Genomic DNA, 27,934 nt, shown 5'->3' with positions numbered 1-27,934 from the left:
CAAACATTCAAAGTGTTGAGCATGGTGGCACTCGCCTTTAATCCCAGCACTCAGAGGCAGAGGTAGGATCACCATGAGTTTGAGGCCACCCTGAGACTATATACTTAATTCCAGGTCAGCCTGGGCCAAAGTGGGACTCTACCTTGAAAAACCAGTTAAATAAAACAAGCATTCTAAGTTACTATGTTTATATTTAGAGTAGGTTAAGCAGCTTCTTGGCATAGGTCAATGGCATGAACAGTAAGAAAAGGACATGACTATGAACTTAATTAGCATGTTCCTATATTAAGACTCAAGATGTATATACAAAATAACTGAGGGTTTTCTATATACTGACTTTTGGAAATTCCTAAGAGAATTAAAGTCAAAGAAGAATTAATCTTAATTGGCAAAAAAAAAAAAGCTATAAATTAATCAGCAGTACAAAATTTGCTAAGTAAGCTGGGCATGGTTAAACACAGGCACAAGGATCAGCATGTGGTGTATTTTATTGTGTCTGTACTAACAGACAGACACTCTACTAAATATCTACAGATCTCAGGAAAGTTATTTCCAACAAACAAAATAAAATGGAAAAACTAACATGTATATACATACACAATAACAACATTTAAAAGAACATAAATTGGTTCAAATAACTGGGTATTTTTCATGCTGATATTCCTTTTGGCTTTGCTACTTTCACATTACAAATTTTATTGTGAACACTCATCATACCAAATGTTTCTAAGGCAAGACAGAAAATCATGGTAAGTTTAAATTTGCCAGTATCTTTACAAATTGCTTCTCAATTTGTACTTTATCAATGTAGACCAAATACGAGGTAAGCTACTTACTTCTCAAAGCCTCCACAGTTTCATTTTTCTTTCTATATGTCTTCTGAATACCATTTATTCTGAAAAACACAAGTTTTCTGAATAACATTTATTCTGAAAACACAAGACTGTGCAAGCATGCTTATAATTATGTGTGTTTACATGTATAGTATTTCTAACAAGCTATCTTGTTTTAAAATGTACTTTTCAAAATTTGGACTAGATGTATGTCTCTAGAAATACAAAGATACTTTCTCCTTACTTTAAGCAGTATTAAGATAAGATTACGGTTGTTTAAATTTTAAAAAGAAAAAAAATGCCATTAGGGATACTTTGTGATCATGTGCCCCAAAATAAATAAATAAATGTGCATTCTTGTGCCAAAAGTTGAGTCTCAAAAGGCTGTCATATGTAATACGAATAACACTAAACTACCTTCCCACTAAAACATAGCACCAAAGAAAATTAACACTAATTGTATTACATTAAAGAAGCCACAAAAGTGTAATACTTTCTCATTTTATGCATCATTGATTCATGTTTCATGCTATGACAACTTCTAAAATAAGTAAAGATCTTATTCAAGCAAACAGTAGATTTCTTTTCATCTCTGATTTATCATTTCATTACTACATTAGTTAAGGGAATATAAACCAGATGTCACTTCATGTCAGCACATTACAAAACTGAAATGTCATGCTCTGGCTTCTCTTCAGATCATACAAATCTTTTGTCTTTTATAAATGTGAACTGTCTTTTTCCATATCTTATATGGTAATCAAAGAGAATTTACACATGGCAATTTCCACCCACAGTACTCATACCTAACATGCCAAAGATGAATCATACCTTATAGCTTCTTTGCCTATAAATTCTGAAGAAATGGGCTCAACAATTTCATTAAGACTAATATTCCCATTAACATTGCCCTCTGATAACTCCTTATAATTTCTCTTGTTTTTGGACCAATAAGATGGTTTTAGAAAGTATAATGATGATCTCCGTAAGCCAAATTCTCCTAAAAATAAAAATTTTTAAATCAGGTTATAACAAATCTGCTGAACTATCTTCTAAATTGTAACTTTATTTAATCTTAAAAAGTCACCCAGGCTAGTAAGTTACAATATTAGACAGGCTTCACATATAGTCAAAAGTAATGAGGCGTTCAAAAAGAGGGAAGGAGTGCTAGATACTAAATATTGTGAGTAATAGCTGACTGCACACTTAATGATAAAAGGTGAAGGTTACAAGATTACTTCATAGTTTTGGACATCAGAAGGTAAAATAATAAAACACATTAGTTTCAAAAGACTTAAGGAGGGATTAAGATATAAGGTCCAGCTTGGGTCACAAGACTTTCAAATCAAACTTGTCTCTTGTTACACAATCTCCTTATATTCATTAATGGCTAAGACATGCACTAAATACAGTCTGTGAAATAAAATTAAAAGTTTTAACACCCAATATGACTTAGAATACTTTGGATAGGGGGAAAAAGATAAAATGACTCTATGTGAGCAAAATCACCTAGCCATCTTTAAAAACTATCCAGTAACCAGCTGCATACCTGGGATGACCTGATCAAGATAGACAGCCAGGAGGACATAGAAGATGCTGTCAAGCACTAGCATGGCGATGGTGATGATCAGAGGATAGGGGCCTTCAGTCAGATTAAAAAATGAAGCGCCTTCATGAAAATCTTCTAGATGCATGACCTATAAAACACGAATACCAACATTATTACATAAAAATGACAACAGCAGGGCTAGAGAGATGGCATAGCATTAAAGTGCTTGCCTGTGAAGCCTCAGGACTCATGTTTGACTCTGAGTCCCATATAAGCCAGATGCACAGTGACACGAGCGTGCAATGCTGCATATGTGCACAAGGGGACATAAGCATCTGGAGTTCAACTGCAGTGGCTTGAGGCCCTGGTGCACCAATCCTCTCTCCCTCCTCCCCCGACCTCCTTCTCACAATAAAAAAGGGGGCCAGTCTGTTGAGTTTGCCTCAAAAAAAAAAAGATGACAGCAAAGCAATGCTATTGAGTATAACTCATCACATCCAGGGTGAGAAAAGCCACTTTAGTAGACCAGTAATATGAACTTATAAAGAAAACAAAAAAGACTACCACTATACAAGTTCATCAAAACATATCAGTTAACCATGTTTTCAAACCTATGTGTCATAAACATGTATCATCAAGTCTGTAAGTCATTCAAATCAGAGCAATAATAATCAAAAGAAATAAAACTAAAATGGAATGTTCACAGAAACTAAGACCTGACTTTTGGTCCCACATGGAAGTCAAGTAAATGCTAGAGACTAAAATCATGATCAGCATGTCTATAATACTACTAGTGAAGGAGAAGTTATTTTGATTATGGAAGCTGTTAAAGTATTCATAGTATACATGTGAGATTACAAAGAGAAAGGTTCTGGAGGTTAAGGATTCATGTAGGTATTGGTCCTTCTACTGTGTGAATAAACTATATCATCTGAAGACCAGGTCTTCCATCTGTGAATGAGAGATAAACTGAATGGCACTGAAGGGTTCTACCACTTCCAACAAAAGCCCATAACTATAACTCGAATTTCCTAAGAAAATATGTAACAATAGTTTTTAGGCTTCAAGAAATTAAATTTTGTCTGACTTGATGTTTAGAAACAATCTATTGTAATTTAGTCTCACAAACCATAAGGTTCTATGCAAGATAAGTAATCTTATATAGTACGGAGTTATATTTTTCTCTGTATATTAACTGAATTACTTTCTGCTACGCTAAGCCATTTCTTTTCTGTTTTATTTTGTTGTGTTGCATTTGAGGTACGCACTCACCATATCCCAGGCTCACCTGCATCTCACTCTGTAGTTTCAGGCTAGCCTTGAACTCACAATGATCCTCCTACCTCTGCCTTCCAAAAGCTGGGATTAAAGGCATGTGCCACCATACATGGCGGTTTCTTGTTTCTGAAGCAGGATCCTACTCTAGCCCACTGACCCAGAACTCATTCTATCGCTCTAGCTAGACTCAAACACACAGTGACCCTCATACCCAATCGCCAAGAGCTGGGGTTACAGGCATGAGCAGCTACACTCAGCTAAAGTAGTTTCCTACAGGCTTTTTTTCATTTACATTCTCACTATACCAATAAGGAATAATAAATTTAAAAGTTATATATCTAAATATGCAGAGGAATGGCAATTCCATTAATCCTCAGCCAGTAACATCCACCCATACTGGTGACAAGCTTGTCTGCCGCGCGAGCACTCTCCTTGGAGGTGTTCTGGCATGAACTTCCAAGGTAGCAGTAAGTGATCTAGACTACTTGGCACTTAGGCCCATGACTTCTTATAAACTAAGTCATTACACTGAAACAGGTTACTATGTTACAGCAAAAAACCAAGAACTTATAAACAAAATATTTAACTTAAAGCTTGAAATTAGAGATACCATTTTAAAAAGTAGATATAAAATGCACTCTAGTATATTTCTTTATCATGACACTCAAATATTTATTTGTAAATCAAAGGAAACATTCATGTTAGTATAAGATGCTGTATCAAACTGGAGAAAAAAGAAGCTTGGTGAATGAAATATAAACATAATTACCCACCTGTGCAATACCAATCAGAAAGGTGCATTGGCAGAAAGGGCAAAAGAGCCACACCAGTGACTTGGGGAAGCTTTCCATGAGGACTATCAAAAGGCCAACAAATCCAAATGTCACAGTGGCAAAAAATTCAACTATCCCAACATGTTTTGATTTTTTAAATAGAGGTGTCAGCATTAAAGCAAAAAATACCTATAAAATATAAATATTAAGGTTAATACATTGCTAATGTATACTGCTATGAAAACAAAAATAACTTCTATTTGTAAAAGAACAAGTTATGGGGCCTGAGAGATGGCCCAGTGGTTAAAGGTGCTTGGTTGCAAAGCCTCATGGCCCAAGTTCACTTCACCAATACCCACATAAAGCCAGATGCACAGGGTGGCACATACATGTGTCCAGAGTTTGTTTGTAGTAGTAGCAGGAGACCCTGGCATGCCCATTCTCCCTTTCTTTCTGTCTCTGTCTGACTCTCACTCTTTAGTAAACACATGAACAGTTTTTCAAAAAGAGCAAATTATTTCATTGGAAAATATAGCTATAAAGGGAAGAGAAAAGCAGGGAGGAGGGTAATTAATAGGTTGGTATTGTATATATGGAAGTAAAATGATTGAGATGGGGAGGGGATATGATAGAGAAGGGAATTTCAAAGGTAAAAGCTGGGGGGGTTATTACCATGGGATATTTTTTATAATCATGGAGAATGTTAATAAAAATTGAGAAAAAAAATAAAATTATAGTTTCTTAGTGTTATGATAAAGTAATTCAGATATACACACTTTAAAATTAAGGTAACAAGTAGAGACTGCATTTGTATCATAGGAAAATGTGACCATATCTACAGAAACCATAAGGACCAGTATTATTGCATTTAGATATATAAAATATATGAACATTAATAAGCTTTTAAACAAAGGACATTTAAAATGAATATGTTTAAGTGATCTAAAATTAGGCTATTATATGTGGAAAAGCATAGGTTACTTATAATTCATTATTTTAAAGTAACAGTCAAAAGACCAATACTATACAGATGAGCACATAGCCAACAGGCATGCCAAGGCCTCATACAGACAAATTCTAGGCACATTTATCATTTTGTGCATCTGGCTTTATGTGGGAACTGAAGAATTGAACTAGGGCTGTCAAGGTTTGTAAGCAAGTGCCTTTAGGCACTGAGCCACCTCCCCAGCCCAAGTTTTAAAAAAAAAAGCCTTTAAATAAAAATAATAATAAACTAACATGAAACAGTCAGAACTTCTTAAAGGGGAAAAAGTTCAGTACTAGAAAATCTTACACACATTTACATAAAGATAATAAGAAGCACAACTATTTACATGAAAGGTAAAACATATAAAGATATAAAAACCTGAGAGTTGTAGCTTTTAAAAAATATGGTAGTAGAATCCTGCATCATCTACTACTAAGTTACTGACCATTAGTGGGAGGCTGGGCTCCTAGGAAAGAAAACAAGAGCTCATTTTACTAGCAAGTGTTTTTGAGCTTCCAGGGTGAAGTACTTACAGATGATAAGCCATACACGAAGAACAGCAGAAAAATCACAAGGCTGCTGCTCTGAGGGAACAGGGAGGACGCTGTTGCAATGACAGCCATAAGAAGGGACATAAGAAAAATCAAACTTGCATATAGAAGAACCCAGGAAAGCCTAAGGTGGAAATAAAAATATACTTAGTCAAATGCTGCACAGGTTTTAGTGGTGGAAAAAAAAAATCACTTGACACTAAACGTCCGGTTTATTTTAGCCATTTTATTCTTTATGTCAATTTATTTCCACATATGTTCAGGTAAAGAAATTAATATTCATATATAATTAATAAATATAACATTAGTCAACTTATAAGTAAAAGTCTAATTAATTGACAAGAGATAAAATGGTATCTTTCAGAGTAAAAAAAAAACTTGAAAAACAAATAACAATTCATGATCAATTTAAGGCTAATGCTCTCAAAAGTCTAAGAGGGTATCAGCATGCCTTAATTTTCTTAAAACTAGGAGTGTAATAAGCTATCTTGATTTCCACTGTGGTATGTGCTATATTTAACCCTATGAGAGTTTTCATTATTATAAACAAAAACCAGTTCTTACCAATCAAGGACACAATCACCAGATTACACAATGTGAGCTGTCAGTCAACAAGATCTCAGCAATGGAATCATTATCCTCACTCAAGCTTTCATTTACTCAGAGATCACTGGAACTGCTACAGAATTTAACTTTGCTTTATTTTTTATCTTTTCCAGTTAGACATGAAAAGCCCATTTAATAGAAAAACTTCCAATTTCAGAATTTTCTTTATGAGTTAATATATAAAAATAACAGAAAACTGGGTGTGGTGACACATGCCTTTAATCCTAGCACTTGGGAGGTAGAGGTAAGAGGATCACCATGAGTTAAAGGCCAATCTGAGACTAAATAGTGAATTCCATGTCAGCCTGGGCTAGAGTGAGACCCTACCTTAAAAAAAAAAAAAATAGTTAGGGATAAAGGCAGCTAACTTGACAAAAATGAACCAATCCATTTTACAGAGTTAAAACTGGCATACTTGAATGATTCGCCTACTCATCTAGCTATTTCGCCACAAAATAACAATCCAAACCTTCTTAAAAGCCAATCATTTCTGAAACATAAAAATGAAAAGTAAGCCAGGTGTGGTGGCACATGCTTTTAATCCCAGCACGTGGAGGCAGAGATAAGAAGATCACTGTGAATTCAAGGCCAACTTGAGACTAAATAGTGAACTCAAGGTCAGCCTGGGTGAAACCCTACCTCTAAAACAAAAAAAATAATAATAATAATAAAATAAAATAAAAAGTTAAAAAAAAGTAAATGCACTAACCCAGGTGTGGTAGTGCACACCTTTAATTCCTGCACTTGGGAAGAAGAAGTAGAAGGATCTCTTAGGACACCCTAAGACTACATAGTGAACTCCAAGTCAGCCTGGGCTAGAGTGAGACAACTACTTTGAAAAACAAAACAAACAAACAAACAAGGTAAAAGTACTGTCAACACAAGCTTTCCCCTTCCCTTGTGTTAAAAAGAAAAAAGCCAAATTGAGTGTAGGCCTTTAGTCACAGCACTTGCAAAGCTGATACAGGAGGGGCGCCATGAGTTTGAGATCTGACTGGGCTTCAGAATGAGATCCAGGACAACCTGGAGTCCAGTGAAACCCTACCACGAAACAACAAAAACATTTTTAAAAAAGAAAAAAGGGGCTGGAGAAATGGCTTAGCGTTTAAGGCATTTGCCTGCAAAGCCAAAGGACCCAGGGTCGATTCCCCAGGACCCACATTACCCAGATGCACAAAGGGGTGCATGTGTCTGGAGTTCGTTTGTAGTGGCTGGAGACCATGGTGCACCCATTCTCTCTGTCACTCTCTCTGACTTGTTTCTCTGTCAAATTAATTAGTTAATTAATTTTAAAAAAGAAAAAAGAAAAACGGACAACTTGCTGAAGCTTGTTGACTAATCACAAATTTTTACAACAAAGGCCATCATTGTCAGGAAAGCAGGATCAACACTTTGTCAAACAAGGTAAATAAATCTAAATAACATACCAAAAGGCAGTGTCATGAAGTCCCATTATCTTTAAAAATTCCTTCAACTTTTTTTCTTTTTCTGCTACAATATGAATTGCCAAAAAATATCCAAAAGGTGAAAATGCTATGACTAGGTATATTAGAATTACTCCTCGGGGAAAGGTGTCTATTTCTACAACAGCAGTTTCTCCCATGATAACAGCTTGAGTAGATTCCAGCTCCTTCCAAAGAGAAACATTGGTCTTCAACTATAATCAGAAAATACAGATAAATTAAATTAATTTAGTTCTGAGAAAACTCTTAATAAAATGTGATTATAATGCTAATTTTAGTAAATAACCTCATGTAAATAACATCCTCAAAAAGTCACAGACTTCCTATAAAATGAGAGACCACAGCATCATGATATAAAGTAGAATGCTGGGCAAGAGAAATGGCTTAGTGGTTAAGGCATTTGCCTGCTAAGCAAAATGACCCAGGTTCGATTCCCAAGGACCCACATAAGCTAGATGCACAAGGTGGCACATTCATGTTTGCAGTGGCTAAAGGCCCTGGTGTGTCCATTCTCTCTCTCTGTCTCTCTCTCCTTATCTCTCTGATTGCAAGTAAGTAAAATTTTTAAAAAAACTAAAATAAGTAGAATGCTGCTTTCATTTCATTCTAAAACCTAAAGCTTTTAGTAGGAAAATGTTATGTTTTCATTAATTTGTCAAATAAAATTGTGTAATTTTATCATCTTCAGCAGTCTACAGGCATTTTAATACAAATAACATATCTTCCAAGCTAAGGCTCTCAGGCATCATGCATGTAATCATTCCTATCACTGTTAAGATGGTTCTTGTAAACGGCAGGCCTACCTGGCGCTTTAAAACCCAGACACACAGATTTGTACAGGTTGGTCTGGCTTGGGAAGCTAAAGTTTTTAACCAAACGCCAGTAAGGACTACAGGGCCATCACTGTGACACACCCCCTATTTCACTATCTTTACCTGTGCCACTGAACTGACACAGTATTACAAGAGCCTGATAAGTGTGTACCACATAAGTTGTAAGAATTTATAAAACATTCCATGTACAGCGGCTCATTTGGTTCTTACAGCAATCCTGTCATAAAATTATTACTGTAATAGTCCGTTCACTACCTGGCAGTCTTATACTTGACAGACAGGACTTCTCTGAATATATGGTTTAGTAGAGAACATTGTTTCTGTGCATTTTTCAAATGATAATTATTTCCCAGTAAATTTAAACTAGAAATACAGAAAAACATCACAGATCCTGGTGGAAACTGAGGAATGAGCTATGATTAATTTTTAAAGTTCTAACCCTAAGACAAAAAATGTATGACTTCTAAAAATACATTTCATAACTCGTTTTGAAATGAGAAATGCTAGATCATGTCTAAATATGCCTTTAAAACATAACTTATCCAGGCAGGGCAGCTCACACCTTTAATCCCAGCACTAGGGAGGCCAAGGTAGAAGGACTGCTGTAAGTTCAAGGACAGCCTGAGACTACATAGTTAATTCCAGGTCAGCCTAGGCTAGAGTGAGACCTTACCATTTAAACATGATTCTAATAACAGCATAATACTAAGGCATATATTAAGGAGCCAAACGTCTACAGCTTGAATATCTACTTTGCCAGGAATTACCTAAGAAGCTTCAAAGGTACGTGACATACCTATATTTTATTTTCAATCTTAGAGGATTGTTAAATAGTAAATGTGTTTATACTAGAATATAAATTAGAAACAGTGTTTAATAAGTGATAAATATTAAACAGAAAAAATGAAAATATAGTGAAAATGAAATATAGTCACTTGTTTAAATATTTTACTATCATTTGTTTATTTATTTGACAGAGAAAGAGGGGGAAAGAGAGAGAGAATGGGCGTGCCAGGGCCTTCTTCCACTGCAAACGAACTCCAGACACATGTGCCCCCTTGCATATCTGGCTAATGTGGGTCCTAGGGAATCTAACCTAGGTCCTTTGGCTTTGCAGGCAAATGCCTTAACCACTAAGCTATCCCTCCAGCCCTATGGTCACTTTTTAAGTTATTTTTATTTAAGGGAGAAAGTTTTGGAGAATATATATATGTGTGTGTGACTCAAAAGGCACCACAGTGCTAAGAAAGGATAGAGGAGTGCTCAGCACTGAAACATCTCTATCACACCCTCCAAGGCTCAGGGTCCATTGTGGAAGAAGGGCCAAAAAGACTGTAAGAGCCAAAGGAAGGGTAGTTCTGTTTACAAATGCACTTTTCCAGGCACAAAATGGCCTGGATATCCATGACCTCACAGTGCCTGGTACTACCTACACAAGACCATTATAATATGAGGATAAAAATCATGACATCAAAATAAAAGAAAGACTAATTGAGAGGGGGAGGAAATACAATGGAGAGTGGATTTGTGAAAGGGAAAATGGGGACGGGGAGGGAATTATCACAGTTCATTGTCTATAGTTATAGAAGCTGTGAATAAAAAGTTTTAAAAATAATATATATATATGCAATCATGTCTCAGTCTTTTGCTAAGATAATTCGTATTTCATAACAATAAATATCTCATGACTATTAGCTATAGTTAAAAAAGATATATATAGATAGATAGATAGATATAGAGAGAGTCCTACTCATAAATAGAGGGTTTCAAAAGGTACTAAACCTGAAAATATGACTTTTACCTATCTCTTTTCGCTAAAAGTTAGATTTAATTATATATTATATACCTCTACAAGCAATTCAACCAAATCCAACTAGAATAAAATGTGGTTTGGTTTTCTTCCTTTATTACAATTACCTGTATAATAGCAGCATCTATGGATGCCTGTAAAACTATGAACCCTGAAGACCAGTACTGAGCCGCCTCGCATGACTTTGAACAGCCAGCTGAAGGGAGAAAAATGTGAGACAAGAGATTTATATGGTATGCAAGTGCTTTCTTCTAAAATATCATGTAGAAGGTTACCAAAGAAGCATCATCTATCAGTCTCTACATGACCAAAGAAGTAGGCTAGTGCTCTTCAAAAGTGAACATATATAAGATCTGTAACTGTTTATTTGAAATTCTGAAAGAAAATTACATGTGCTAGGATACTTAATGGTAATGAATAAAAATGTATGTTAACTGTAAACACAGTTGTTTAAAATGAGTCAAGTTTCTGTTTTATGTTATATCATTCTACAGTGCCTCTTGCAATGCATCTCCAGACACAAGGACAAATTCAGATTAAGAAAATAGTAAAAACATTTCACACAGGCTTTCTGGAATAAAATCAAAAATTTCATACTTAGTATGCTGACTTTAATATTGTTAAATAAACACTTATGGTTGACAATATAAACCCTTAAGGTTGTTCCCCATATTTTAAACATAAAAGTTAAAAGTTCATTAGTGGGAGAGCTTGAGACTTTAAAATCTGTACCAAAGCAATTACAAAATATATATATTTAGAAAGTCATATAAAGTAAGATCTAGTTTGCTTTTATGTTAATATGACATTTACTTAGTGTATTAAAATGGCTGATTATATGCGCATATATATACTCACACCGAGACAGACCTATGTGCGTACCTAAACACTTCATGCTATACTAATCATTTTTTCATCTGAAAAAAATAAGCACATTTGGAAGTGACAGTGTTGGACCCCATCACATTTTGCACACAAGCTGTAAATTGCAAAGATGTGCACTGAACAATTTTAGTGATTACTTAGAACTATTCACCTCTTGAGTCCATATACACAGAAGATACTGGAATCATATCCGGAAAGAAACGGAGCTCATAGGACATGAGATCTTTAAAAACCACACCCACGAAGTTGCTGGGCTTAGAGAGACTGGAGGCTACCATTTCTTTTTCACTTGCATATTCTTCAGTAACTACAACTATAAAATATTAGAATGATATAGTTAACTCAAAAGTTAAAATAATAGAGCAATGTTATAATTTCTATGATGGATAGTTTGTGCTTTTGTCTTATTCACTACCTTATTAGAAAACGAAGATTAACTCTTCTAAGACAATGCAACATAAAAAACAGCTAAAAGCCTCTGCAGGCAACCAACTGTTCTCTGATTGGACATGAGGCCCACCCAATGGGACAGAACTCATATCTGATACTAGAAGCCAAGTTAGGATCCCTCAGTCAGGAAACTCAGACTTCAGAGAAAAGTCTCCACTGCTCTCTAAAGAACAAGAGTGAGTGTGCACAAATAACTGCATATCCTCTTTAATACCAGCTGCCCTCACTCTTCGTTTTATAGAAGTCAGGGGAAATGGAGAACCAAAACCCACCGATAAGACAAAAAGACTGCCAGCTGCCCTCACTCTTCGTTTTATAGAAGTCAGGGGAAATGGAGAACCAAAACCCAACGATAAGACAAAAAGATTGCCAGCTGCCCACCATGAGACATGCCACCTCTACCACATCTGCCAGGGCCCAGGAGAAATTGTACAGGAAGCGGTCACATGAACACTGCTCTTACTGCTAGCCTCACAACCAGCTCCAGGGCAACAGTGATACATACAGTGACCAATCAAAACCCATCACACAAGAAATCTAGAGGCTACAGAGAACTCAACACTAAATCAGATGGCCAAAAGGCCTGCCATGGCTCAGGAAACATGGCATAAGAGGGGGCAGAAAGAATGTAAGAGACATAGTGGCTGGGAACACCTTGAGGCAAGGTTTTCCTTCCTCACCTACTCCACAGGGACTACCAAGGCCTTCATAGCTCCACAGTGAATACCACAACCCCACTGAGGAGGACCCCGGGAAATAGGAGCAGGAACAAGGGGATAGAAGAGTATAACCTCTGATAATAAAGATATATATATTTCAATTAAAATTTTAAAACACCTAACAGTATAATTGTATTGATAAGCTGTGATTTGATTATATCAATTGTGTCAGTATAATATATAATTTATTACTATCATAAAGTATTAGATAAAATAATGAAGCATCTTTCATCAAAAGATTACTATCCCCAAATCTCAATGAACTGTAGCCTTTTTTTCTTCTTTGTTATTCAAGGTAGGGTCTCATGCTAGCCAAGGCTGACCTGGAATTCACTATGTTGTCTTAGGGTGGCCTTGAACTCATGGTGATCCTCTTACCTCTGCTTTCTGAGAGCTGGGATTAAAGGCATGTACCCCCATGCCCAGCCACTGTAGTATTTTTTTAACAGTAATAAAAGTATGGGTTTTTTTTGTTTTCTTTTAAATAGTTTTGATATTACCTCTATTCTTCATAATTATTTATTTTTGTGGTACTGAGGGGATGAACCAAGATCCTCATGGATACATTATTTCTTCTTTTAAGGTTCATTTACCAGCAACCTTACTTTCAGACAAACTCTTACATTTAAGATTTTAGGCAGCAATAAAATTATAGAAATCATAATGTGGTTCTCACCATTTACCTCAAATTAAAGTTGAATTGTTCCTTAATAAGTGGATATTTCTTCTGAAGAAAGTATGTATTTTGCCAATAATGATACAACTCTTTGAATGAAAACTACCACTTAAACCTAATATTGTTTACTACTTTTCAGCAGATGAATGGAGAAAATGCTATTAATCAGACTATCACATTAGTTAAGACAAATGTTTAAATATTCTCCTGAAGCTTTAATAGCAAGATACCTTCTGTACTGCAATTCCAGAATTTGTGGTCAAAGGGGAAAAACTTGAGATTGGTACCTAACTTCATCATTCACTTCATGTAAGTAAAGAGAAGTGACTTAACTCCACAAAGCTTGATGGTCTCATGCACAACACCCAGCTGAGCACATTGTGTTGTTCAGAAGACCAAGTTTAAAAAAAAAAAAACAAGAATATGTAAAACTGCAAAATATTACTTGAATGTTAATTATTTTCCAGACGCAGACATGGAACTCCAAAATGACCTAAATAAAGAGGATGTTGGTTCAAATCCTATCATATATGTGTGTATAATCCATATTCACATTGGTCTGCAGTTAAAGCAGAACTTGAAAATAAAAACACTCTACCACTCTGATTTGTAAGCAAGTGGATATATGCTGGCTTGCACTTCTTTTGTTTACATTGCCTTCCTCCCACTCAGGATAAACAGTGAATTTTATTCTCAACGTTTCTTATCAGTTTTTGTGCTTGTACATTAAATTCTCCTGGCTTACCAGGCAACTTGCATTTAGTATGATAGACTAAAACAAGTACTACACCAGTAAGACATATATTTGCTAATTTGACTAAAATGGAGAGCAATGGGAAATTTATTTGACTCCTATATAACTAATGTGATGTACTCAGTAGTGTACAATATCTCATGCACTAGCTAATTACAATTACTCTATAAAAAATAAAACATGCTGGTCTGCTATTTTCTACAGTTCAGCAGTTCACAATTTATTGTAGTGTAAACATTCCTCTCAATTTTGCTAGTTCTTGCTTTTAAGTTTGCTCACAGCCATTTAAAACATTACATTTCACTGCTTATCCAATTTCTACTCCATTTCTTCACGATAAGCCTACATGAAACAAAGCAGAACAAGGTACTTTGGCCACTGCCGTGGTCTTTGGTAATCAGGCAGAAAATCTGAAAAAATTACTACTTTGTAACTTTACAACATGTTTTATGTTGTTAATTATAATGAATTATAATTAATTATAATGAATAGGAATAAAAATAAATATTCCTTCAAACTTCTAAGCTATACATTATGCTTAAGGATGATATACAAGATATCCATCACAATTATAAATTCATGTTGTTTAAGAAACATAAGGTCACAGAATTACATGATTTTTTTTTTACTTTATCTAATTTTGTAGCATTTCTGTAAAATTATATATCAATGAGAAAATATGGCTAGGTGTTAAGAATGTTACTCAAACTTAAGCTAATAAATAATGAAGAGGCCTTGGGTTACAGAAAGAACCCATACAAAAGACCACAATACCGTCAGGAAGATGATCAATAGATATTCTCTGCATGATGCTGCGTGTAACATTAGTCACAGGAGTATATCCAAGAATTAGGTCAGACAGCATGGACTTGTCCATAGGATTAAGTTCTGTGTCAGATGCTTCTTCATATTTCTTATTTGGATGCATCATGCTAATTAAGATTAGCCAAAACAAAAAGAATAGTGGAAAGAGAATTTCCTATAATAAAAGAAACCAAATGATTACAAATTATAAGGGTGGTAACAAAAGCAGAGATTTCTATGCACACAATCCTAAGAAAGAACAAGAGGGAATGATTGTCTTGGCATGCACAGAAAGTAAAAGCAATTCTATCCCAAAAGAGCTTCTGTGTTGACCATCGCACAAGGCTCAAAGGCATTTTCCCTTTATATTCAGTTTCACTAAAATATATGGACTCAAGTTATATAACAAAGTGACATGAAGGTAGTATTTAAATATTTTAGGTTACTGATGATATAATACATATACTCATATAATTGTGTTTAAAGTAATGTGCCAAAAATTTCTAAAAGGATCACCATAGAAGGCTTTGAATCTGGATTTTAAGCACAACTTGAATTCCTAAATGTATACAGTAATTAACTTTCATTGCCTACTTTACCAGGGATGAATTATTATATCATCTTCCTACTTGATTGCTCTACTGATTTCAGAAGATACTTCCAGACTTGAAATTATTACTAGTTTGCTAGCTAAACCTTACTTTCTTTTACCAAAAGTAATCTTTGCTATGGTATAGCTCCTTGATAACATTTTGGTATTTTTGGACGTCTGAATCCAGAATTGACTGAGTGGGAAGACGTGGGGAATAAAATTGTGGAATAATGTTCCACAAAGTGATTTGCAGAAAGTTAGTTCATGAACACTGAAAAATGCACGCCTAAAGCTCAAAATCCAGTGTGGATGTTAGAAATTAACTGAATTTAGTGATCATTAATGAAATTTAAACATTTAAGAGTAGTCGGTAATTCTATTTTTTTTCTGGCTTATGACAAATAACAAGCTTTTACTTTATAAACAATCAAATTAAAGAGAGGAAAGGAAATAAAATTCTATTATGTGTTATACAACAAAACTAACTATTAAAATGGAATGTATCAAAACAAAATAAAGCAGAAGAAAGCAAAATAAAAGAGTATTTTTCTAACTTACCTGAACACTACTTTTTTTAGTCCTGCATTTAATTAGGTAACTTTTCAGTAAAAGTGTTCTGGTTTGTCTCCAAACTCCTACATCCCTAATCGCAGTGGCCATGTTTGTCTGGGTCAGCTTGTTAAAAGAGAACACAAACAAGCCTTGAACCACACAGGAAAGCACATGTCACTTTTAATGCCAACAACATGCATGTGTTTAATCTAGGTTACACGACATTAATTACACTCAAGTCAATCTTTCCTACCTGTTCAGATGATGTGAGACAGCAAGTTGACAAGTCTGAAAATAAATAATAGATGTAGAGTGAGAAAAACAAAAATGTGAAATAACCACTAACCCCATAAGCTCAATACTTTTCTCCTTTGCTGTCCTTCACAATGAGCACACAAGCAGGCGAAAGGACAGAGAGCTCAAGAAGCTAACCTCTAATTATGGCTTGGGGAAAAACTAGTCTTAACCCTTGGGAGAATGTGGGAATACCAAATCTGTTTTTGTTCTTTTCTGTCCTGTGCCCATCCTCAAGCAACTGCACGGTTGTACAGCTAAGAAAGCCCAATATGTTGGGCTGAAGACATGGCTTAGCAGTTAAGATGCCTGCCTGCAAAGCCAAAGGACTCAGGTTCTATTCCCCAGTATCCATGTAAGCCAGATGCACAAGGTGCTGCATGTATCTGGAGTTCATTTGCAGTGGCTAGAGGCCCTGGCATACCCATTCTCATTCTCTCTCTCTCTCTGAAAGTATATGATTTTTTTTAAGCCCAATATAAAAACACCCTACAAAGGACATTCACCACCACTCTGGAGTTCCAAGAGAACTGAGCCATGTTTTGTACTTTATCCTCTTGTCACTGGTCCTGAATATGGAATAATTTCAGAAGTGTCACAATGAGGCTTTCAGTCTAGAGGACAAAAACAGCAGCCACAGGAACACAGAAAGCAGCAGAGAGATCAAACAAAATGAGCACTGCTAGACACAAATACAAACTTCTTCATTGCCACTTGGACTAATTCCCAAGCTGGGCATATGTGGATGTCACTCAATGTATACTGACAAAGACTAGAGGAGCCAAACCACAGGCCACTGCCCAGATCCAGACCAGTCACTAGGAGGCACATGCAGGACAGATGTAGACCCATCACTGGAAGACACATACTGGGTAGATGCAGACTAGACTGACAAAGCTGTTAAAATCACAAACATTTCAAAGAATGTGGGTGTAAAATTCCAAGCAGAACCTCAACACCTTGGCAGCCTAATGCAAGAACATATCAGGTCTGGAGAATTACCACAGCCTGAGGACTAAGCTTTGCTCCCTAGCACTCAAGTGGACAGCTGGTGAGCGTGGCAACCCACATGTAACCTTGCTGGTACTAAGGACATGGAGACAGGAACCCTGGGACCAGCTGGCTAGCCAGATAAGCCAAGTCAGCTCTGGGTTGTCTGAGTAAGAGATGCTACCTCAGTAAAGGAGGAGGAAAGCTGGCAAGACAGACACCCAATATCAACCTCTGGCCTCCATGCACAGGTGTTCCCAAACACATATGCCACCACAGGAATATAAACATGTACACAAGCATATTCACACCACAAGCACAGGCAAAAAAAAAAAAAAAGAAGTATCTATATCCTCTACAAGATTGAATTAAAATACCGAATCTCAAACAACACAAAATTATTTTGCAAGTGACCAAGTTCCCCCCAAAAAGAAAATAAGTGGATACTACTGTCAACCTGACAGTGACCCATGAATTTCCCCAAGAATCATAAAAGAGACATTTGATGCTGGCATGCATCACAGCCTGTGTATAATACATATATTATAATTATAATTATAATATATATAACTCTGGAGGCAATTCTCTGACTGAGTGTTTTCTACCAAAATCTGTGGAGGAATGGAATATTCACATGCTGGTGTCAAAATAGGCTGACAAAAAGGTAACATACAGTTACCACATGACTTCAGAGTTTTATCCCAAGAAATATCCCCAAAGAACTGAAAATGGAGATTCAAACAAATACATGTTCACACATACTCATACTAGCATGCCCTCTCTCTTTCTTTGTGTGTGTGGGGGGGTCTGTCTTTCTGTCTCTCTGTATACCCCCAAAGCCCAAATACCCATTAATAAATGGACAAGCAAACGGTTGTATAGGTACACTATCAACTACCATTTGCCACAGAAAGAAAGGAACAGGAGGTGGGGGCTGGAGAGATGGCTTAGCAGTTAAGGCACTTGCTTGTGAAGACTAAAGAGCAAGGTTCAATTCCCCAGACCACATAAGCCAGATGCAGAAGGTGGTGCATGTGTCTGGAATTCGTGTGCAGAGGCTAGAGTCCCTGGTGCACCCATTTTCTCTCTTTCTCTCTCCCTCTCTCCCTCTCCCCCGCCTCTTTCCCTCTCTATCTCTCCCTCAAATAAATAAATAAATAAAATATTTTTAAAAGGAATGGAATATTGACAAATGCTATCATGTAGAACAACCTCCAAAACATTGTCCTGAGTTAGAGCAAAGACACAAAAGGTAAAACTAATACATGCCTTCACTTACAGAACTACTTTAGGATGGAAAAACCAACAGAAACAGAATGCACATGGAGGGTTGCCAGAGGCTTGGTGAAGGAGGGAGGACAGAGAGAAGCTGCCTAATGGTTAATGAGTTTTACTTGTACAGAAACGAATTTCAAGTCAATAAGTTGTTTGTTTTTTTTTTTAAAATGGTGTAAGCCAGGTGTGGTGGCACAGGCCTTTAATACTAGCACTAAGGAGGCTAGATCACTGTACCTATCACAGGTCCAGCATCCTCTACCATCTGAAGGCCATGGGAACTTGTTCTCCTGAAAGACTTCTCAGATCTCAAGAGATTTCACTTCAGGAGAGCACTACACAGAAGTAGACACGTCTTAACTGTCATCTCTAAGGTTCATATTCAGATTTGCTCACCATAGCTTTCTAGCCTCTCCGCATACCAAAGGATACTGAAAGAGCAACTAGAGAGTAACACACAAAGGATCCTGGGAAACCTTCCAGCAGTTAGTACTGCCTTATTTTACATAAGCCTACCTGATGGAGGCCACGGAGATAACTTCTATCAAAAATAAAGATTATCTGTCCCAGACTCCGATGGTCTTCACTAAGGATAAAAAACAACAAGCATTTTTTAGGAGCAGTTTATCTTCTCCAAAAAGTAAGCATTTATAATTAAAGTTTAAATGAAATAAGCATCCTCTTTACATACATAGAAAAGACTAGACTAGACGTTTTAAAAAATTAACAATAAAATTATAACTTTTACTTTGGATTTATATTTTATTACTAATATAGTAGTACTTATACAGAAAAATTCAATTAGACATTGCAAAAATATTAAAAGAGTAAAACAAAAGATTGAGAATGGACTGATAAGCATCTTCACAAAGGTGACTTGCTACAAAACAGCAACACTAACCAACTCAACATGAGCATTCTTAAGCTGCTTGCCAGAACACAGTGACTTAGTAAACCCCACTAAATTATTAACTCAAATCGAATGCTGGATTCTTAGTATTTTATTTTCAGATACCAGATGCTTCCCAGAGTAGCTGGATTCATAGTATCTTTACTTCCTGGAATGATTCTCTGAATTCACATTTGATTTTCCCAATGGTCATGTCTGAATTTCTTAAATATCGTGCCTTCCACATTTAGTCAGGACTTCATAAGATAAAACTAAACCCAACTTCGCATATATCACCCCAGCACATGCGCTGACACCGTCCTCTCTTCCTCTACCACCACTAGTCTTGTGACGCATTGGTGATGTTTTCTCCTGGAAGTATGGGACTTTTAACCAACAGATCTAGAGATTAGAAGTCATGGAAATTGAATTTGTTTACCTTAAGGACATATTTATGAAACATACATGCATTTTGCTATAAAGCTTTCTTCTAATTGTCAAAAAACTTAACCATACTCAAAATTTAATTTTTCTTCCTTGACCTCCTCATTCTTCCTTTAATCTCCTCATTTTGCATTGAGCTGACAAGAACCATATTCTATTTCTCACAACCAAAAGCCTCTCAACCAAAGTAACAGAAGCATCAAAATAAAAAAAAATTAAAAAAAATAAATACAGGAACTGATAGTGCTTGAATTAGCATGGTGGTAAAGAGTGTTATCTCTGGAATCAAGCCAACTGAACATGAATCCTGCCTCTACCATTTAACAGTAGTGAGACCTTGAGAGTCATTTAACTTTGCTGTGCCTACATTTTGTTTTTTTGTTTTTTTTTTTAAATTTTTTATTTATTTGAGAGCAACAGACACAGAGAGAAAGACAGATAGAGGGAGAAAGAGAGAATGGGCGCGCCAGGGCTACATTTTGAAATCTATCAAATAATTACAATACCCACTTAAAATGATGTTCTTCAAATGCTGAAGAGAATACACATAAAACTGAAAATGATACCTAGTACATGGCAGGTAATTATATATGTTGATCACTACAGTATATAAAAGTTGTGTCATTAATACCCACTAAGGAGTGACAGTGTATCATATTCATGAAAAAAAAAAACAAGAACATTAGGGTAAAAGCAATGCAAACCAAATAAAGTGACAGAAATAAACAGCTCTGAAAATGGGGTGAATGACCTCTGAAGACAAAATGAATGTGCTAGAATAAAGCCTGAATCAAAGGGATCCCCTGGAGTGGATGGCAAAATTGAGAAGAAAACAATAATTAAAAAGGCAAGAAATCTGTTACAGAAGAATACAGATAAGCAGGATTGTGACCAATCTCAACCATCTGATACTTCTTCATTGACAAATACATCTAATGATAATATCTGCGGTTTTGAGCTTTCATCTTATGTGTGTTCTTAATATAAAACTCAACAAAAACTCCTACAGAAGAAACTCGGGGGCGGGGTAAGTCAGTCAGTCAGTAAAGTGACAAAGTGCCATATAAGCATGAGGACCTGAGTTCAAGTACCCAACACCCATGCAAAAGTCAGGCACAGCGACATGCACCTGTAATCCCAGGGTTGAGGAGACAGGGACAGGAGGGCCCCTGGCGCTTGATGGCCAGCTAGCTAGTCTAATCTAAGCAATGAGCTCCAGGTTCAGTGAGAGCTGAAAATTAGGTGGAAAGCAATTGAAAATCAAGACAACCAAAATCTGCCTCTGGCCTGTACATGCATACACAGACACAAGCACATACACAAGCACACGTGAAGCTAGACATGTGTATACCCACAAACATGCATACACACATACAAACACCACACACAAACATATACATACTTATGCAAAACAAAAACAACTAATTTTTTTTTACAACTTTTCTTCTTTGAAAAAAAACAGAAGAAGCTCAGTTGCTTGGTTTTTCACAGCATGAAATGCTTAGTTTAGATAAAAGATGAAACATTCTTAATATTGATTCTTCATAAACCTTTAATGATGGGCACCTAAACAGTAACTCCAAAGCTCTCATGTCTTTGAAAACTGTAAGTTTTCTTTCCCTCCCTCCCTCCCTCTCTTTCTTTTTTCTTTCTTTCTCTTTCCCTCCCTCCCTCCCTCCCTCCCTCCCTCCCTCTCTCCCTCTCTCCCTCTCTCCCTCCCTCCCTCTCTCTCTCTTTCTTCCTTCCTTTCTTTCTTGGTCCTGGGAATGAAATCCATTTGATTTTGGTAAGCAAGCCTCTTCTACCGAGCTACTTCCCAACTCCTAACAGCTTTTATTTGCCCTCCCCAATGACCCACACTCTCTAACCCCAACTCTCTCTTATCCCCACACATAATGCCCAGGGTCTAAAGCTCATCCATTCTTTAAAGGTATGTAGGGAATCAATCAGGCCAGGACAGTTCCACACATAAATGAAGTACAAACTCTACAATAAAGACTAGTCATGAGTTACATCTTTGGCATTTTGATTCTTCAATGTTGGGGCCATACTGTCTATGAGAATTAATGTTTGTCCTTTGGGGAGAAGATAGATAAAGAAAAAGAGATGTCTATAATTCACACTGGTAGGGTAATCACAAAAGTTCTGCCACAGTCTGGCCAAGTCCCAACTATTCAAGAGGCTGAAAGGGAGAGGGAAGGAGGACTTCCTGAGCCCAGCAATTCAAAGCCAACGTGGGCGAGAGAGAACTTATCTCAAAAATAATTGATTTGCAGCCTTTTCTTCTCGCCCCATGCTCTCCTGTTTTTAAGAATCTTTCGAAGAACACCAATTATCCTTATAGGAAGTGGGAGCTGCTGAAAGGCAGATATATTGAAGAACATGCCCAAAAATAAATTATGGTGTCTTGAGATGAGACCAACTCCAGGGGTAAGAAAATTAGGTTTCCTGAAGGAAAGATGGAAGACCACACAGCAGAGATAACATGAAAGAGGTGCCTCTGGCAGAGCAAAGTATCTGAAGCAATTTTAGGACAAGGTAGGGCCAGCAGAGGAAAAACTTTATAAAGGGTTTAACTTAGGAAGTGCCTTTTCCTAGACTCTAAGTCACTCCAGATTTAACACAGAGCTCTAGCTTTCCTCTTGTCAGGCTACAATTCCCAAACATGGTAGCCTCTGTTTTGGCATTTGAAAGAATAAAAGAAACAGGCAACAAATGGTTCCTTGGCCAGCATCATGTCTAACATTGGCTGCAAATGGAAACAGCATTCTACACACATTATCCAGGAATTAATTCAATAGTGATGGTATGAATCCAAGAGTGCAGTACTCTTGCCAATGCAATCCTTCACACACGTTAGCAAAGCACTATTGCACAGTAGCAGGCACACCAAAGCAAGGTATTATCAGTAAAACATCATTTTCCATTGTTTCACAGCAAACCTGGTGAGCACATCAAATCGGTTGCAGGGCTTGATATAAATGTTAGGTAAATTTTAAACACTTGAACTACTAAAGTTTTAATCAAATCTGTAACTTTTTATAGATAATTTCCTATATAAAATAATTTACACTAAATTTAATAAAGCATAAAAAGAAAAACCGAAATCCCACTAGGTATATCCCTTTCTAATGCATCAATACTTGACTTAAAAATGAAGCATTGCAATATTACAAAGTCATTTATTATTAAGGAAATACTAATTCCTGTACTCCATGTGTTATAAATCATATCCAAAAAGAATTACTAAAACAAAAAAGTATATAACCTTACAGAAAATTTCTAAATTTTAAATTTATTAGACAGAAAGAGAGGAGAGCAAAAGAAAGAAAAAGAGAGAGAGAGGGATTAAGAGAATATGGACGTGCCAGGACCTTTAGCCACTGCAAATGAACTCCAGACACATGTGTGGCACCATGTGCATCTGGCTTATATGGGATCTAGAGAATCAAACCTGAGTCCTTAGGTTTTGTAGGCAAGCACCTTAACCCACTAAACCATTTCTCCAGCCCCTTAACTTTTTTTTTAATTAATTAAAGCAACAAAGTTTAAAACTATAGTATGTTTGTAAAAGTCTGAGACAACTCTACCATTATAGTTACTGGCCTTTGTAAAGCATTCCTTTATTATTTATCAAACATTACCATAAATTCTGTCAAACAGTTTTTGGCTTGAAAAACTTGTAGCACAGCTCTGAAGACCACAAAATATTTATGGAACAATACCTTTTGATTATATAGAAAAAAAAAAAAACCTTGAAGATTTATTTTTATATGTACAAGCCTAGTAAAAACACAAATGGGACTGGAAAGACTGCACAGTGGTTAAGGCATTTGCCTGAAAAGTCTAACAACTGGGGTTTGATTCCCCAGTACCCATGTAAAGCCAGATGCACAAAGAGCTACATACATCTGGAGTTTGTTTGCAGCAGACAGGGGTCCTGGTGCTCAGTCAATCTCCCTCTCTCCCCCTCCCTCCCTCTCTCTTTCATCTTGTAGGAAATAAGTAATTTTTAAAAAGTACAAATGGTTGTGTGTGGTAGTACACACCTTTAATCTCAGCCCTCAAGAGGCAGAGGTAGGAGGAGTGTTGTGAGTTCAAGACCACTTTTAGACTGCATAATGAATTCTAGGGCAGCCTAGGCTGGAGATAGAGACCCTATCTCAAAAAAGGGGGGAAAAAAAAAGAAACGAATGAAGATTTGAAAATTACATCCTATAAAATAAGGAGGAATGTAATTAATCCTTATGTTCACAGCCATACTGATAAGAGATGTAGTCAGTTCCCTTAGCATCCTTGAAACATTCTTGGAAAGGATTTAATAGGTTCTATACCTCCAAAAGGTGACTTTCTTGGATATTTCTGGTCACCTCAAGCACAGTTGATTACCAATGCTTTGTTCTAGCTCTCACTATAATATACATAAACTGTAACCAGTTGTGACACTGTATTGCCATCATTTTTTGGTCTTAATCTTGAGCTAGACCATGAGATCCTTAATGACTTATTTCTACTTGCTTCTCTACCACCAATCTTATGTTACTGCAAATTCCTTTGTCAAGTCTTTGCCTGAATCTGTACTTATCAGGGGTCTTCTGCAAACTAAGATGAAGGAGAAAGTGAGGGCTAAATGCAAACTATGGCTGGCTATTAACAATGCCTGTTTTTTGTGGTTTTTTTTTTTTTTTTTTTTTTTTAGGTAAGGTTTCACTCTAGCCCAGGCTGACCTGGAATTCACTATATAGTCTCAGGGTGACCTTGAACTCATGGCGATCTTCCCACCTCTGCCTCCTTCCTAAATGCTGGGATTAAAGGTGTGCACCACCAAGCCCAGCGCTAACAATGTTTCTGCATTTTTAAATGGTTGTGGGGGTGGGGAATCAAAGAACAGTAACACCTTGTGATGGGTGAAAATATGAAATTCAAATTTCAGTGTGTATAAATAAAGCATTAAGAAAGATAGCCATGCTGATTCATTTATGTACTGTCTACAACTGGTGCTACATTACAGGCTTCTCAATTTATACAAGAAAGTTTTTAACAGGAGAACAATTCTTCACTGATGTACCCAAGTTTTAAAATTTTCTAGGAGTGGACCAGTAATAAAGCAAAATACTAACATCAATACAACTCAACCTAAATTTTATGACAGTTTGTTTTTGTTGTTGTTTTTGTTTGCTTTGTGTTTTAGTTTTTTGAGGTAGGGTCTCACTCTAGCCCAGGTTGACCTGGAATTCTATATATATTCTATATATATATATTCTATATTCTATATAGTCTCAGGCTGGTCTCAAACTCACAATGATCCTCCTCCCTCTGCCTCGAGAGTGCTGGGATTAAAGGTGTGCGCCACCAGGCCCAGCTGTTTCTTATTTCTTGATGGAGAAAAAAATGCAGTACTATTCACATGACCAGTTACCTAATAACTTTTCTCATGTATATACCTACTGTGTATAAAAGCTTGTGCTTAAAAGAATCTAATTATTTCACACACAAATAAAAATTATAATTTATTAGATGATAAAATACTTTCATATAATCACTGTTTCAATTCAGTTCAAGGACAGACATTATAAACTATTTATCTTGGTACTCTTGGCATAAAAAATACTTTCTGGAATATAAAAAAACACAACGAGCACATAACGCCTTAATAAATTTATAACTCCTTCTACCAATTGAGTTTTACCCCATTCAAGGGCACCTATGATTACACAGTGCAATTCAAAGATCGATGTCTCTTTAGTCTGATTTTTAATACAAATATCCCCAAAGTCCCTTTCTGAAAATATACGATAATATACATGATAATGATCTCTGGATAAACAAACGCAATGGACAAAGTTCTGACAGGCCTGACTTGGAATTATCAGCTCCTCTTTTTTTTTTTTTTTTTTTTTCCTTTTAACTGTCTGGGATCGACTAACGTTATTTAACTTATTTTAAGACCCATTTTGCTACAGCTGCCCAAGCGTATTAACAAGTGCATCCTAAGGGAGCTGCCGTCAGGATTGAATGAATACTGGCCTGGCTCTGAGCCTGAATCCAACCTCTCCTCTCTTCTGGAAGATCCTCTGCAGAAAGTAAATGCGGCCGTAATTTTCCTTTCCCCCCTCTCTCGGGCTTGTTTATTTTGAAAGGTAAAGCACGCCCCAGCCTCCCGGGGGAAGCCCTCCCCGGGCTACGGAGCTCGCTCTCGCTTCGTCTGGAATCTTCCCAGCCGGGGTGGAGGGCGGACTTCGCGTCTAAGTAAGAAAAGGCGGCGGCCCTGCCCCGAGCAGGAGGACGCGTCACGAGCCCGGCGTGATCCTCTCCTCGCCCGTGGCCGTGGCCGTGGCCCGCGCCGCCGCTGAGGAGGGACACCTGCTTCCGCGCCTCGCCGAGGATGCTCGGGGCACAGAAGTGGTCCAGGGCCGTCCGCGCCGCAGCGGGGCGACCCGAGCCCCACGTTTCCCCGGGTTCCGGGCGGGCAGGGTGGAGGGGGGGAGTCCTGCGGGGCTCGCACCGCGCCTCCCTCGGCCCCTTCCCGACCAAGTCGGCAGCTCACGACCCTTCCCCTTGCCGGCTCCCGTCCCCTGCCGCCGGCCCCGGCGCCCTCCTCACCTCAGCGCCGGAGCCCGCAGCGCCCACAGGCCTCGACGCGCTCGCGCGCAGGACTCGGCCCGAGTGACGGAGCTCGCCAAGGTGCCGCGCGTGCCCGGGGCGCGTGCCCGACGCCGAGGCCCCCTGAAGACGGGGCCCTGAGAACGGCAGGCCCGACGTGCGCGCTCCCGCCGCTCGGCCTCGCAGAGCGGGCAGCGCGTCCCCGAGCCGAGAGCGCGCGCCGACGGAGCCACGCCCCGTCCGCTGCCCAACGCACCTGAGGGCGAGGCTCTGAGGAAACGCGCTCGCCCGACGTGCGCGCTCCGGGCTGTGGGCCCGGTGCGTCCCGGCGCACGCCCACTGAGGGAGGCGGGCGGAGGGAGGAGGGAGGGCAGCGCGCTGGGGGCGGGGCCTCGAGGAGGCGGGGCCAGCGGGGTGCCGTGGAGCCCCCTGTCTTCTGAGTGCTCACCTGTGCTCCGGACTCGTCCTCAGGCCCTGGGCGCGGCGCTTCCGCCGCCTCCGTGGGGATGACAAAAAAGTGAACTTGGGATCAGGGTTTCGGTTTTAGTGGGTGACCTTGGTCCTCTTGCCCTTGGTCTCCTCTGCTTCCCTATTCATGAGTTTAGAATATTTTCTTGGGCTGGGGAAGATTTCCTAGCGGTTAAAGTGCTTGCCTGTGAAGCCTGAGGACCCAGCTTAAATTCCCCAGGATTCTATAAATAAGTCTATAAATCTGTGTACCTCTCATACACGGATTTTTTAAACCTTTTTTATGCTTCTGAAATTTAAACCAATGCTAACGTTTATTTTATTTTTAGAAGAAAATAAAATCAAGGAGTCAAGGTGATTTCACTCACTTTGCCTAATATGGATTATATAGGACATTTAAATAAAGGGGTTCATTGGTATGCATGATAATTTAAATATTTGGCAGTGGGAATGAGGGGAGGGGGTCAGAATGCCCAAGACACTGCATCAGAAAACCAAACAAGGCAGGTAATACAAAGTATTCATGTTATAGTTTGTCTCTCAGGATTATCTAAAGTATCTTAGCTACAAATTTATTAGAGGATGTATTCTCAAATGCCTGTGATATTTGGACAAGTAGATAAATGTAAGTCAAGGTAAATCTGGGCTGAAGAGATGGCTTAGTGGTTAAGGCACTTGCCTGTGGAGCCTAAGGATACAGGTTCTGCACCCCAGAACCCACCTAAGCCAGACGCACAAGGTCACTCATGCACACAAGTTGGCACATGTCTCTGGAGTTACAGTAGCTGGAGACCCTGGTCTGCCAATTCTCTCCCTTTCTCCCTTTCTGTTGCTCTCTCTCTCTCATTAATAAAA

At 37.8% G+C, this 27,934-nt stretch overlaps 1 protein-coding gene across 1 annotated transcript in view; it reads right to left on the bottom strand.

The window, feature by feature from the left end:
- Abca5 (ATP binding cassette subfamily A member 5) overlaps nucleotides 1–26,697 on the bottom strand; it is a 66,240-nt gene extending 39,543 nt beyond the window's left edge. The window contains exons 1-13 of the mRNA XM_004655143.3: nucleotides 26,612–26,697; nucleotides 19,192–19,261; nucleotides 16,370–16,404; nucleotides 16,123–16,239; nucleotides 14,943–15,147; nucleotides 11,721–11,882; nucleotides 10,792–10,880; nucleotides 8,006–8,235; nucleotides 5,955–6,096; nucleotides 4,434–4,622; nucleotides 2,383–2,530; nucleotides 1,665–1,833; nucleotides 837–895 (exon numbers count right to left, since the gene is read on the bottom strand). Coding sequence (XP_004655200.2) covers nucleotides 837–895; nucleotides 1,665–1,833; nucleotides 2,383–2,530; nucleotides 4,434–4,622; nucleotides 5,955–6,096; nucleotides 8,006–8,235; nucleotides 10,792–10,880; nucleotides 11,721–11,882; nucleotides 14,943–15,147; nucleotides 16,123–16,224 — 1,495 coding nt within the window. The 5' untranslated portion in view covers nucleotides 16,225–16,239; nucleotides 16,370–16,404; nucleotides 19,192–19,261; nucleotides 26,612–26,697. The remainder of the gene's footprint in view (nucleotides 1–836; nucleotides 896–1,664; nucleotides 1,834–2,382; nucleotides 2,531–4,433; nucleotides 4,623–5,954; nucleotides 6,097–8,005; nucleotides 8,236–10,791; nucleotides 10,881–11,720; nucleotides 11,883–14,942; nucleotides 15,148–16,122; nucleotides 16,240–16,369; nucleotides 16,405–19,191; nucleotides 19,262–26,611) is intronic.
- Between the last annotated feature and the right edge of the window lie 1,237 nt (nucleotides 26,698–27,934).

The sequence above is a fragment of the Jaculus jaculus genome, chromosome 9 (assembly GCF_020740685.1).
Source record: "Jaculus jaculus isolate mJacJac1 chromosome 9, mJacJac1.mat.Y.cur, whole genome shotgun sequence".
Taxonomy (NCBI): domain Eukaryota; kingdom Metazoa; phylum Chordata; class Mammalia; order Rodentia; family Dipodidae; genus Jaculus; species Jaculus jaculus.
The sequence above is the reverse complement of the archived record's forward strand: the minus strand, read 5'-3'. Positions and strand labels throughout refer to the sequence as shown.